Source organism: Lutzomyia longipalpis, chromosome 1 (assembly GCF_024334085.1).
Source record: "Lutzomyia longipalpis isolate SR_M1_2022 chromosome 1, ASM2433408v1".
Classification (NCBI taxonomy): Eukaryota; Metazoa; Arthropoda; class Insecta; order Diptera; family Psychodidae; genus Lutzomyia; species Lutzomyia longipalpis.
Window position 1 is genome coordinate 26647166 of NC_074707.1, and position 13001 is coordinate 26660166.

At 36.2% G+C, this 13001-nt stretch overlaps 2 protein-coding genes across 6 annotated transcripts in view; one reads left to right on the forward strand and one right to left on the reverse strand.

Annotated features, from left to right (window-relative positions):
- Positions 1 to 7148, reverse strand: part of LOC129797492 (YTH domain-containing family protein 3) — a 149289-nt gene extending 142141 nt beyond the window's left edge. For 3 of the 5 annotated variants that reach the window (XR_008751337.1, XM_055840140.1, XM_055840139.1), the window contains exons 1-7: positions 6916 to 7148; positions 6748 to 6772; positions 3995 to 4066; positions 3123 to 3649; positions 2598 to 3045; positions 1573 to 1777; positions 814 to 1442 (exon numbers count right to left, since the gene is read on the reverse strand). Coding sequence is in view for 3 of the 5 variants with exons in the window: in XM_055840140.1 (XP_055696115.1) it covers positions 814 to 1442; positions 1573 to 1777; positions 2598 to 3045; positions 3123 to 3649; positions 3995 to 4066; positions 6748 to 6772; positions 6916 to 6936 (1927 nt within the window). In the remaining 2 variants the exon portion in view is untranslated. The remainder of the gene's footprint in view (positions 1 to 813; positions 1443 to 1572; positions 1778 to 2597; positions 3046 to 3122; positions 3650 to 3994; positions 4067 to 6747; positions 6773 to 6915) is intronic. The other 2 variants (XR_008751338.1, XM_055840142.1) reach the window with 1 other exon arrangement.
- A 416-nt stretch (positions 7149 to 7564) lies between these two features.
- LOC129797438 (uncharacterized) lies at positions 7565 to 11898 on the forward strand. The gene has a single exon (XM_055839994.1). It carries the CDS (start codon positions 8347 to 8349, stop codon positions 11788 to 11790), a length of 3444 nt encoding a protein of 1147 aa, XP_055695969.1. The 5' UTR covers positions 7565 to 8346; the 3' UTR covers positions 11791 to 11898.
- The last annotated feature ends 1103 nt before the right edge of the window (positions 11899 to 13001 follow it).

Here is a 13001-nt window from a genome sequence, read left to right on the forward strand (position 1 = left end):
CCAAATATCTATTTCAGAGAGTAATCAAAATACTTTAACCAAAAACCTTGCTTAGGTTCTGTTAAGAAGAAAAAAAAATCTATTTGATTGATAAAACCTACGTGTGATGTGGAAATCTATTGTTGAATCTTCATTGAGATGTAAGACGCAAAACGTCAACGTTTATTTCAAAATATACAAATGCAAGGACCCTAATTCGTGCTCATCCCAAGTTTGAGCCCGATCGGACAACATTGCATTTTAGGTTGTACACAGAAGCTGTGATATTCTTTTCTTCGAAAGAATCACAGCTAATTCTCTACAAAGCAGTTGAATGACCTCAACGTGTAACACTAATTCACGGGAAAAAATGTCTTATTACTGAATTTTATTGGTTTTCTGTATATAATTTTTAATTTAATCTCCAAATATTCGTGTTGGAGATGAAATTAAACTTAATTGAATATTACTTTTTACAATAAATTGATTTAACTATAAAATTAGCCCCACAACCATATGAATAAATAAAAGATAACAAAATGTGAGAAATCAGACGTAAATTGTGATGTGATTCTTTCAATGTGCGCCTTCAGATTATTGTTCTGAATTATAATTAATTGCACCTCAAAGCTTAAAAGCATGTGAATCTTTATAGTATTACAAGATATTGCTGGGAAAAACCAAATTAGTAAAGTCTTCATATTATTAATGAAAATTAATGAATTCGTATTTTTGAAATTTAAGAGGTTTACGCTAATCAATCAGTTGACGTAGATAATTAAAATTCTATTTGACATGAATTTCTCAAGAAAAGTTTAATTAATAAACATTTACCTCGATTGTAGCTTTTCATGGGGGGTTTATCGTAGCCTCCACTGCCACCACCGCGTTCATAACCATGATGTGGTTTATCGTATGAGCTGTTGTGGTTGCCAAAATGCCGATCATATGAATGATAACTGGGTGGTGGTTCTACATGTTTGCGCGAATCTTCCTCCTCTTGGCGTTTCTCGTAGTGTATGAAATCATCAAAAATCGACGTAGTGTGCTTGAAAGCATGAATAATCTTGTACACCTGAATACCTTTCGGGTGTGGAACTTCTTGCGTGTCACGTGAATTTGTCACAGCTTTGTTCTCATTATTCTCAAGACGAATATGCCGTAATTGCATATTTGGTACATCTTTCACATATACCCATCGCACTTTAAATGTACCCTTCCACTTGTCCTGCGACCACACACTCGAATTTGAATTGTAATCCACATTACTCATCATCTGCGCAATACCACAGAAATGCCCTGATCCATTAACGGAAAAGAACAAATACACTACACCACCTTCACGTTCACGCTCACGAAAGGCCTGATCGAGTCTTTTATTGCCATGTTCAGTGGAGCACCAGATTTCATATTTAATACTACGATGTATATCGTCCTCAGAGTAGGATTTAATCACGAAAAATCTGCAATGAAACACTCTCATCAGCAATTTCTCGTAAAATTTTATCCACAATCATTTGATTAAAAAAAAAAAAGTTTAAAACGATTAATGTGAATAAACAAATTTTCATTCCATTTATATATTTTATTTACCTCGCCAGTGCCACTTTATCGAGGTCCAGCTCCAGAGGATTGTAGTTATTCTTATCACGCAATTGCTCCAAAACATTCGGATTGTTGGCAGACAATGCTGATGGTGACGATGGTGGCATTTTTCCCTGTGGCGGTGGCGGTTGCATTGCTTGTTGATGACTCGGTGGTGGTCCTTGATATCCGCCCGACATCATCATTGGAGGCCCTAAAACCACAAAATTGTCCCATTAAGATATTTATACATACATATATTACATTTGTGTAAGAAAAAATTGTCTAAATTGGTCGTTTCTACAACGCTCTATTAACAAAAATTTCTGCTTATTAAGCAATCTATCAGCGATATGAATGACTAATACATTATCGATAAAATCAATCTATACTTGTTAATTTGTTTTATTTGGTTTTTACAGTTTATACAAGTATAATGCAAACAAAGGAATTTTATATAAAACGCACTAATTTGCCTCATGTGATTACAGTATTTTCGTTCTCTAGAGATTCCATGAAAAATATTTTTAAAAAAAAATTAAGAAAAAAGGTAGGTACATTTAATTTAATTTACAATCAAATGCTGCTTGTGCTAAATTATTGTACGTACTTGTTTAGTGATTTCACAATTACTTTATTAAACCATTATCACATTTTTTTTATTATGTTATGAAGAATAAAATTGAATATTTTATAAAATATCAACAAAAAAAGTAAATATTTGATTCAGCATCTGTGCTAAATGTTTCATGAAAACTTATTAATATTTTTTAGTATTATTTCTCCTCCATGTCTTTAACCTTGGTTGGCTGTTTTGAAGCATCCAATCCAATTTGACGCAATATTTATTCATATTCTATCACATCTTATATGATTCTCAGAGAGAGAGAAGGGAAAAGAAAAAAAGAGTATGGAGAAAGATGATATCATCCCAAACTTTTAACAAAATCTCTTTAAGCAATTTGCACATTATCAAAAACCAGACAAAAATATTTATATTTTGAAATAGGAGAAAGACAGAGAACAGTACTAACCTTGTCCACCATGTCCCATGGATCGCTGATGTGGAGGTGGAATTCCCATATTGGGATGTCCTTGCATAGATCTGTTGGGCCAGGCGGGGCGCATATTTTGATTAGTGTTTGGTCCATCGTTGGGCCCATGCTGCTGTGGCCCCACATTTGAGTGCATTTGCTGTTGCTGCTGTGGCGGCGGTCCCATGCTCGGATGGTGAGGACCGGAAGAGCTTGGTGGTTGATTTTGGTGCTGTCCTCCGCCTGAAGACTTTGGATTATTCACCAGCGGCGACGGGACTACCGGTGGCGGTGGGGCCGTCACAACGGGGGGCGGCACCATCATACTAGGTCCATTCTTTGATGGTGAATCCCACGTCCCGATGTCAAGGTTATGTTTACCAGGAACCATCGGTGGTGGCGGCATTCCAGGGCCCTTCTTCTTCACCGTCGACGTTGTTGTGTTCACCTGTGTTGATTGAAAAAAAATCAAAAATAACTTCTCCAGCAATGACAAAAAAGCAATCTTATGATAAATTAACTAACCTGTGGCTTGGCGGGCTGTGAGGCCACTGAGGCCCATGTCATCTTTTTGGGGATACTTTCTTTCGGCGGATGTGGGTTGTGATCGTGGTGGGGTGCCTTGGAATTGACAGTATTTGATGTGCTCTCCTTCTCATGGTGCATCTGCTGCGGTGCATTCTCCAATCCCAAACCCTGCATTCCCTGCTCCATTGACTTGATGCCATCATGGGTGTACGCACCCTGATCTCTGTAGTACTCATCGTAATGTTGCATGCCTTTGCGCTGATGCTGATGCTGCTGCTGTTGTTGTTGCTGCTGTTGCTGTGGCGGTCCTCCCTGATTCGAATTAACCTGCTGTGTACCCCATGTATTGTAGTCCCCATTGCCAGGGAAATAATTATAGGAGGATTGTTGTCCAAAGGACGGACCAAACATGTCGACGCCATAGTTATCATGCTGTGAATAACCGCCTAGAATTGCTAAATTCTCATTTCCGCTCGACCAGGTGCCATCGTTTACGCCAAATGGGGGATATTGGAATTGAGCTCCTGTTTAAAAATGAAAAAAAAATCTTCATAACTTTCAAAAATTAACTTTGAATCATTTCGACATAATGTTTGAGTTTTCTCAGATAATTGTTGGTAAAATAAATTCTTTAACATTATTTTTTTTTTCATTAGAGTGTTGTGGGCTAAAAGAGAAAATGACAGAGTGTCTACAGATGCAGAATTAGCTTCTGTAGGTATATTTTTTGCAGTTCTTACGCTGAGACCAAGTTATGTGATACATTCTTCAATTTTTTAACCTTGAAATTTGGTTCATAACAATCCTATACTACAAAATCTCTTACTTTTAAAAAAAATTATTTCCCCTTTTTGATAGAGAAAACACACCTGCATTGTAGTGGTCCGATGGTACATAATTTCCCGGTTGATGTCTCCATGTTTCATATTCATCGCTGTAATCTAGATTTTTTTATATATGTATATATTTTACAAATGAACCTTGCATTCCACATTTTCTCCATTACACTTTCTTTTTGCTTTGTCTTTTGCTCTCGACAAGTCACAAGACGGTGGCGTCAGGGAGCCAAAAGAGAAGCAAGAAAACATTCCACAGCATATATCGCATCGCGAATGAGTATGAAACGAGAGATGAACGGTGAATAGATGAGTCTTGACTTTTACGTAGCAGAAAAGACAAAAAAAAATTGCTAAAATGACCCTTGAATAAATTTAAGTCTTGATTTTTTTGCAATTCTCATTGCCTATATGAAAATGAAATTGCCTATAAGAAAAATGTTGAAAAACTTCCCAATTAACACCCGATTCTAACTACATATATTAATTGGGCTGTCTCATTTAATTCCGGATTTAGTAGTTTTAATTTCAATTCAAAAACCAATATCTTAAAGATAATTCTATTATACAGAAATCTCATAAATGTTTGTTCAATAGAAAGCTAATTCCTTAATTTCCATGAAAATCTATTCATAGAGAACGTGCTCTAACAAAATTGATTACGTTTCAATTAAATCGTTCTGTAATGACTGCAATTAACCCATCCTCACTTTTTGTATGATATATCATACGCAAAATTGGTAGTTTTTGATTAATTTTTGTGACGCGAATTCGTAAAATTTTCCATCCGGGTTAGTGTTTTCCACTTTTATACACCCTTAACTCTTTATATTAATTTTTCTGGGTGTCAAAAACATAAAATAATGTTATTTTTTGACAAAAATCTAAGTGTGTATCCAATTGCAATGTTGTCCGGGAACCAAAATGTGTGTATTTTAAGTGACAAATCCCTTTTTCTCCGTAATATTTTGTGCAAAATCTCTTATTTATTAATAAAACTTTGTGAATTAACCAAAATATCCGCCTCCGGCCGCAAATTATTTAATTATTTTGCGCGATAAACATCTGCGTATGATATATCATACGTTGATTGAATTGAGGTACTTTTTAGGTTAAAGTGCAAGTTTATTTCTGTGAGGGAAGATCTAAGGATTTGGGAATGAAAATATAAATTGCAGTGATTAGGAGTGCCAGGAAGTGCTAAATCAGATACATCGTAAGTATTAAGAAGTATCTAATACCAGGAAATATGAAAATTTTAGGAAAAATCTTGATTTTTGTAGGTTTGAGAACGAAGAAGGATAGTACATCCGGCTCTGTCCAGAGACTTGTCAGCTTATTCACCAGAAGTCTCCGTCCTAGAGCAAACCATGCAACATAAGATGGTTATTTTACTTCCTGGCTACGCAACTGTTTGCGATGAGGATAACTGTGGGATTCACGACAAGTTCAGTTTCCATATTCTTAGAGCTAGAACTCTACAAGAACGCGGTGAGTTGATTGTGAAACCCAAGGATTGGACTTCTAATGGATCAATTAATTAATTCTGGTCCAAAATCTAGCCAGAATACTTAATTTCAACATAAATTATGTATTTTATGCATTTAAATAAATTAAAGTCTTTGTTTCAACACTGAGAAAAAATTGAATTTTTTCAACCCCCTTTCGTTAAACGTATGATATATCATACGGTGTCTACCGACGCCCCCATGGGGGCTAAAAATTTTTTCTTCAAGAATTATATTTCTTATGGGCTTATTAGTCAAATTCTAGAAAATGAAGGTCCTAGGTACAGAAGATCTATGACCTCGTTAGCATGGGTTAAAAAAAAATGTATCGATGGTAAATTCAATAGAATCGAAACATTTCAAATCCTCTTAGAAAAAAAATATCAATTTTAATATAACTTGCTTTAATTACTAGTTTCAAATGACAGTCTCTTTTAATAATAAGTATAGTGAATTACATTTTAGGGGATATAGCAATTTATTAAAAGTAGTATATTTTCTTTTAAAAGATTGAAATACAAAAAAATTAATTTCAATTTTGTTTCGTAAAGTATAATGAAACTACTTAATACCTAAAATTTGGATTTATTATTAAGTCAAATTCTTCATTAATTTTTTTTTTCCAACAAAAGGAAAATATTATTTAAAAAAGGGGCTTCTAGGCAATATCTTCTGCGTTTTGGGAAAATAGTTACGGAACTCGCTGGAAGAGATAAGAAGGCAGACGAACGACTGTATTTGTGATACCCAAAGAGACTGAAAAGGTCAGACCGGAAGTAATTTTCCCATATGCATCATACCACAACAGTTTGTGAGTCACCCGGCGCCCGCAATTGATGTGCTTAGAAAGATGATTGACATGCCGATGGAGGATTGCGGAAGGTTAGCATTGGTCGGTCGATCTCTGCCTCCACATCGTCATAAGTTCACCGAACGCCACACAATCTTAATCATTAAGCAAATACTCCGACCATATTATACGTTATTCGTTTACCATGCAATTTCTTTCAACGACGAGAAATATTTAGCAGCCCAGGGAGTCTCAAGATGTTCAAAGTCTTTGTTTATAGTACAGTCTGACCGATTTTTCCGGGCATAAAGCAATGAATAAGGGAAAATGTACTATAGAAGAGATGAAACCTTAACCCAAACACTCTCAATGATTTCTTGCTAAGCTCGTCATACAGATCAGATGTTTAGCATCGAACACCAGAGCTTCCCGGAACTGTGTAGCCGCAATTTTTGGCATTAGTGTATACGTCACGAAAAAAGCCTCACCTTGATTTCCTTGTCCTTTCATTCGCTGCAAAGAAGACAAAATACCCAATTAGTTTTGCATAGTATATCCACAAAGCCTACGGCCAGACGTCTTAGTGCATTTCCAAGAAGTCAGCGACCGCTTTTGTGGCAGAAAAGAAGCACAAAAAGAACTAGAAGATGCTGTACCTGATCTGACACTGCTGACATTTGCGTTGAAATTTTTCCACAAGTTTCACACCCCAAATCAACACTTTGTCCAATGAAACACTAGTAATTATCCCTTTGGTTACCTTTTCTTGCACTTTTCACCACTTTTATTGTCTTTTCCACTTTATTTAAGCACAAAAATACACTCCAAAGAATTCAGTCTCTCGCCGCGACGGCCGCCATTAACTTTCTTACCCGGCTGACGATCCATACATGATGCAGTATATTCGCATTCGCAAAATATACCTAACGTAAGTAATATTTGTAACGAGTTGTACAAAATGTTCTTAACCCTTTGAGGATTTTGTTGGACAAAGTGGCCAATTCGACTTTTTTCAGGTGCCACAGAATTAAAATCTACTTCGTGTCAAATTCTACATCTTTATGTAGGGAAGTTCAATTACTTCAAGTTGGCCAAAAGGAAATTTGGAAAAACATTTTCTTCTGAGAGAAAATCAATGTCAAAATTTTGAGGTTAGAAACCTCGATCCTACAAATGTTAATTTTCATTGAACTCATTGGAATCATTCCCGCAGTGGTTTCTCTAAAGACTAGTTACATTAATCTATTTTTAACCTGTAACATTACCTATAACTTAAATGTTTTAAACAAGAAATTTTGATAAAAATATACTATGGTCGCTATGGCCAATAAATGACTATGATGAGAGATGAGATTGAATTAAAGAGTTAACGAAAGTATTTTTGAGGCATAAATGTTTTTCAAATTCAATAACCCTAATAATGATCTGCTTAAAAGTCCTCAAAACCCGATCTGACGTGAATTTTACTATTACATCTATCCTGTTCGACGTCGTCCTAAAATGAACTAAATAACCACGATGATGACTATACATTAGGCGGCATTTGATATGTATTACTTGGATACTGGGTACGTTCAGTATTTATGTTATTCTAGCAGTGTTTTCATATCTATGGTATTGTCATATCTGTAAGCGGTTGAATAGCATCAATTATATCTTAAAAATATATGAGGGAAAAGAGATATTTAATGCTAAAAATGAGTTGTATTTTAGCAAAAATTGATTTGGTATAATTGTAAAATTCATTTAATATTTTAAATCAAATGAAATTATTTTAAAAATCCAAAGCAAAAATAATATTTTCATCATATGGCAACCTACAAGAATTTTTAAGATTAGGGCACATAACCTCAATAAACAAACTTGTCCATAAAAGAAAATTATAAATTCTCTGTGAAAATTTTATCAAAATCACTCTTTAACAAACTTATTCAGAATATTTTGGTGTGTAATACGTACAAAAGATGGCCCCAATTCATGGGGAAGTCGTTTTTGTGATCATAGACCAAAAATAATCCAAAAATTTGGAATTAGTAAAAATTAGAACATTTCATAACTATAATTTTTTTTATTGTTATTACTAACTAATGCCAGCCACTAAAATCCGAGGTAAATCTGCGATTTTAGTTAACAACACGCCCACTGCCCAGACACTACTTAAAATTGAGTCAGTAGTGCCTAAAATAGGTTGTCGAAATAGTAAATTAGCCAAGAGATCTCACAGCACTTTGAGCTCTGCTCTAGTTAAAAAACTCAATGAATCCCGCCGAAATGTTCAGCTGGCTAATGGAAATGATGAGAAAAACTCAACTGGATATGGAGTATCTTGGATGCAAACACAAAATGGAATATGCAGAATTCGGAGAACAGATCAAGATAAACTCAAACTTCCGGATCGGATCAATTTGGATAGACGGGGCCTGACCATGATTCCCTTTATTGAAAATGAACCTAACTTGCGCTTGCTTTCGCTACAGCACAATCTCATTAATATTTTCCATGTGCCTCAAGACACAATCGAAGAGGAGAAGAAATTGGAAACATCTACAGATGTCCCAGAAACTAACAAGAATCATCTGAATAAGTCACACATTCAGCCATCTGCACAGCATCCTCAACCACCTTCACAAGCGCAGACATCGGCAACAGGTGGTCCAACTGCAGGGAAACTTGTTCCTAGACAACAACTCCACCTGACTCAACGTCCAGTTAGAAGTTTTATGCCTACTAATCCCACGCCTTTGATAAATTCAATGAAAAGTTCTATCGGCATAAGTTACACAAACTCAACAACAGGATTCACATCACCAAATCCTGTAACTCCACTTGTGCAAAAGTCTATTTTACTTACAGTGAATCAGAAAAACATACTAAAAAGATCTAATAGTTTCATGGCTCCAGCACTTGCATCAGGAACTCTCCTAGGTAAATCAAACATGTCGGAAAGAAATCCTCCAGGAAAAACAAACACCCTTCCAGCAGCTACAGAGGAAAATAGACCAGGAAGCGCCGTGGCTATTAGTGATACTTTCCCTGTTAGCAAAACCAACATCCCACCAATGCCAGATACAGTTGATATGAATGGCTTTAGTTTGAGTTTGCAGAATCTTGTCTTTCTCGATCTTTATGACAATCAAATCGACAAAATAACAAACTTAGACGGACTTAGGAGCTTAACAGTGTTACTTCTGGGAAAAAATAGAATTCATGATATATCCGGTATAGTATCATTGAGAAATACACTACGTGTGCTAGATCTTCATGGTAACAAAATTTCTAGCATTGCTCAAAAAATCTGTCGCCTTCAGGAACTTAAATCATTAAATTTGGCTGGAAATCAGTTACGTCATGTCAGTGCTAATGATTTCTCTGGGCTTTTTAATCTTAAAGAACTTAACCTCAAGCGCAATCGTATAAAACGAATTTCTGGATTTGACGATCTTCGCAGTCTGGAACGTCTTTGGCTATGTCACAATGATCTGCAGCGCGTCGAAGAAATGTCCTGCATTGCTAAAGCCATAAATCTTAAGGAAGTTACCATTGAAAACAATCCTGTGTCTCTTGCGGGTGATTGTGTATCATTCCTTGTCAGCTACTTGCCATGTTTGATATCGCTCAGTCAAATGCAAGTGACTGAACAAGTTAGAAGAGCTGCAATGGCATGGAGGAAAAATAAAGAAACTTCTGATTCCAACTATGTAAGCATTAGTAGCGATGTAGGGCAAAGTATTAGACGAGAAGAAGTGATATCTAATGCACGAACTAATTGGGAGCTCTTACGATCGCAACAATCCAATTTGAACCGTTTGGCTAAAAAAGCGGTGGGAAGTTCTCATTCTACAGTAAGTTCTGGACCAAAAGAAAATGAAATAGAGACTATTTCATCTGATTGTACATCGTCGAAAAAGACATCTCGTCAAAAAATTTCATCAATACAGAAAAAGGAAAAGAAACATGTTAGATGTTCTTCTCAGGAGAATTCTTCGTCCACCGTTGATGTAAATGCAGATGACTTTTTCAGACTTCCACCAATTTTAGCTCCATTTCTGGACAACTCATACCCATCACAAAAAACATCATCTGGATCAAGTTTGGGACCAAATATTGATTCTTGTTCTAGTTACATCAGTTCTGACGAAGATGGAGATTCTCATAAGAAACTGACCAAAAACGTCCACCGAGATATCCGGGATTTTCCAGAAAAAGGTGACAATCTTGAAAAAGAAGTCCTTACAGAAATAAGCAAGACGAAAGACCCTGAGCAAGTAGGTTCCGATTCCCCTGTTAATAGTGACATAGTAAATACTGCTCTACCAGCTCAAGTCATTGAGCTTACTGGTGATGAGCCTATAACTAAATCAACTGAAACATCGAATGTGCTAGAGACTCCAAGCCCAGAGATAAAATCTCCTCCTGATGATACAGATAAGTCACCCATTTCTGATGATGTTAATCAATCGGACAGCAAATCAAATCTTTCCACTACATCATTCAAATCTGATACTTCAATGATGAGTAATTCATCAGATGATCATCGTGCGACAAAACTGAAGAGTGCTAATCCACCCAGGAAATATTTCCAAGGTACATCAATTCGTGCTCAAACCGCAAAGAACAGTTGTTTAATGAGCGCATCAACTGCATCTTGTGCTAGCAATCTGTCCAACAATTCAGCAAAATCTCACAAAGTACAATCGGATCGCGAAAGAGAGCAAGGCGGAGATTATTTAATAGAAATATGCGGAAGATATTTGAATGTGTATGGAGTAGGGGCACTAAAGTTTATTGACAAACAGTGGAATGTCCAAAAAGCGAATGATGTACACACAGTAAAATTTAGCTATGTTAACTTTAATAATATTTCCACAATTCTCAACAAAGTCAAAATTCGATTCCCTAATGCAGAAAACTTTATTTTCCGAGAGACTAATATAAATTGTCTTGGGCAACTTAATGCCTTGGCAGAAATTCAAGGAATCAATTCGCTCATCATAGATCCAGAAGGAAATGGTATTTGTAGTAAAAATTGGCGAAGTTATGCTATCTATCGACTCTCACACTGGGGCCTCAAGCAGATTAATGGTACTGATGTAACTCCAGATGAAGTTTCAACAGCAGAGTTGGCATATTCGGGTTTATCAGACTTGGTACTGTGGTCCCTTCCAGAAAGTTTATTAACACCACTCCTAACACGACTTCGGCTAGATGAAACATGCCTGGCAAGTAAGAAGAGCGCAAAGGAGTGGCTTATGCAGGCGGATGCTTCACTAAAGAGTGTTGTGGGAAAGGAAGCATTGCAGTGGCGACGAAATAACACTTCATTTCAAGAGGAGACAGCAGTCCGTCAAAAGGGGAGACTTTACTTCTCCATAATGATGGAGAACACATGCAATGCGGTGGAAAAATTGCACAGACTAGAACAGCTGTGGCCAGCAATGTTAGTAGACATGATCAGGAGCACCTTAATTGATTATTCACAGATAGAAAATTATGTAAGGAATATTATGAATGATATTCTCAAGAATCCATAAAAAGTATAACCAATCCATAGTGCAATTTTAATGATAAATGCAACAAATATTGTGTTCAATTCATACTAAATTATATAAATCACACTGAATAAAAGATATATTGATGTACCAAAAAAATTGTTTGTTTTCATCGTTGCCTCTATCCTCTTATCCGCCACAATCGTATTTGCCGATCTGCTCTATAATCAGTTAAAAAAAAAATCTAATATAAGGATCATTTTATACGAGTAAATTTATTTTTAACAGAGAAAAATGAATTTAAGGTAGGTAAGTATTTTTTCGTTTACTATAACTAAAAGTAATATAGACGGTCGCAAAAATATGGCCTTTGCGAGGAGGATGTATTCGAGCAGAAGTGGAAGCATTAGCAATGAGCTTTAAGGAGGGTTGTGGGAATTCTTTATCATCTTCTTCTATGTACATATATATTAACCCTTTAACGTCCAACGTGAAACATAAAAACATTGAAACATGCGCTCTTTTTTTTAGATGAGTTTTCTCACTCAGAACGTCTTCTTTGGCCCCTTATGCGTGAATTTGATGCATTTGTAACATAGAAATACAATTTAAATTCATAAATAATTGGAAAAATAAAATGTTTCACGTTTGGGTCAGCGTATGACCCAAAAAACGTGAAAGGGTAAAAAAAAAGGATTTTTTACAGCTATGCTTTTCTACACCGTTGGTCCGATCGCGATGAAATTTGACACAGGGACTACTGATACCAGGCGGTTTTCACCAACGACATTCATTTTCCCCCCAGAGCCCCCCTTCGTAGCGTCGCCATATAAATTTTATGCTTTTTTTGACTACTTTTTGAATTTGGCGCCCTTTTTGATACATTTTGTTGAAGAGAAAATGAAACGGATGCATATCACCGCTATTCGTCTCCCTCACACATTCAGTTTTTTGCAGTTTTCTCGCGTTTTCCGCCGAATTTCCCAGCGAAATTGAGTTTTTCATGACCAGGAAGAAATTGCTGAATTTTTGGCATAAAAAATTCCAAAAGTCACTAAAATCCATTTCCGGGAAAAAAAAGTGCGTGTAAAATCCCCAACCGTCAAAATTTTCAAATTTGTAACCCAACCATCAAAATTTCCGCGGGCCCCAAATTTTGCACGGAGAAGCTCCACGGGCGCCCCAGAGCACCTGTAAGTGTTCGAGAGGCCCCATAAACGTGTTTTGTGAGAAAAAATTGGCGGAAAAACAAG

What these genes read in the sequence shown, in the direction of transcription:
- LOC129797438 (XM_055839994.1), top strand. Translation starts at nt 8,347, where the DNA reads ATGCCAGCCACTAAAATCCGAGGTAAATCTGCGATTTTAGTTAACAAC.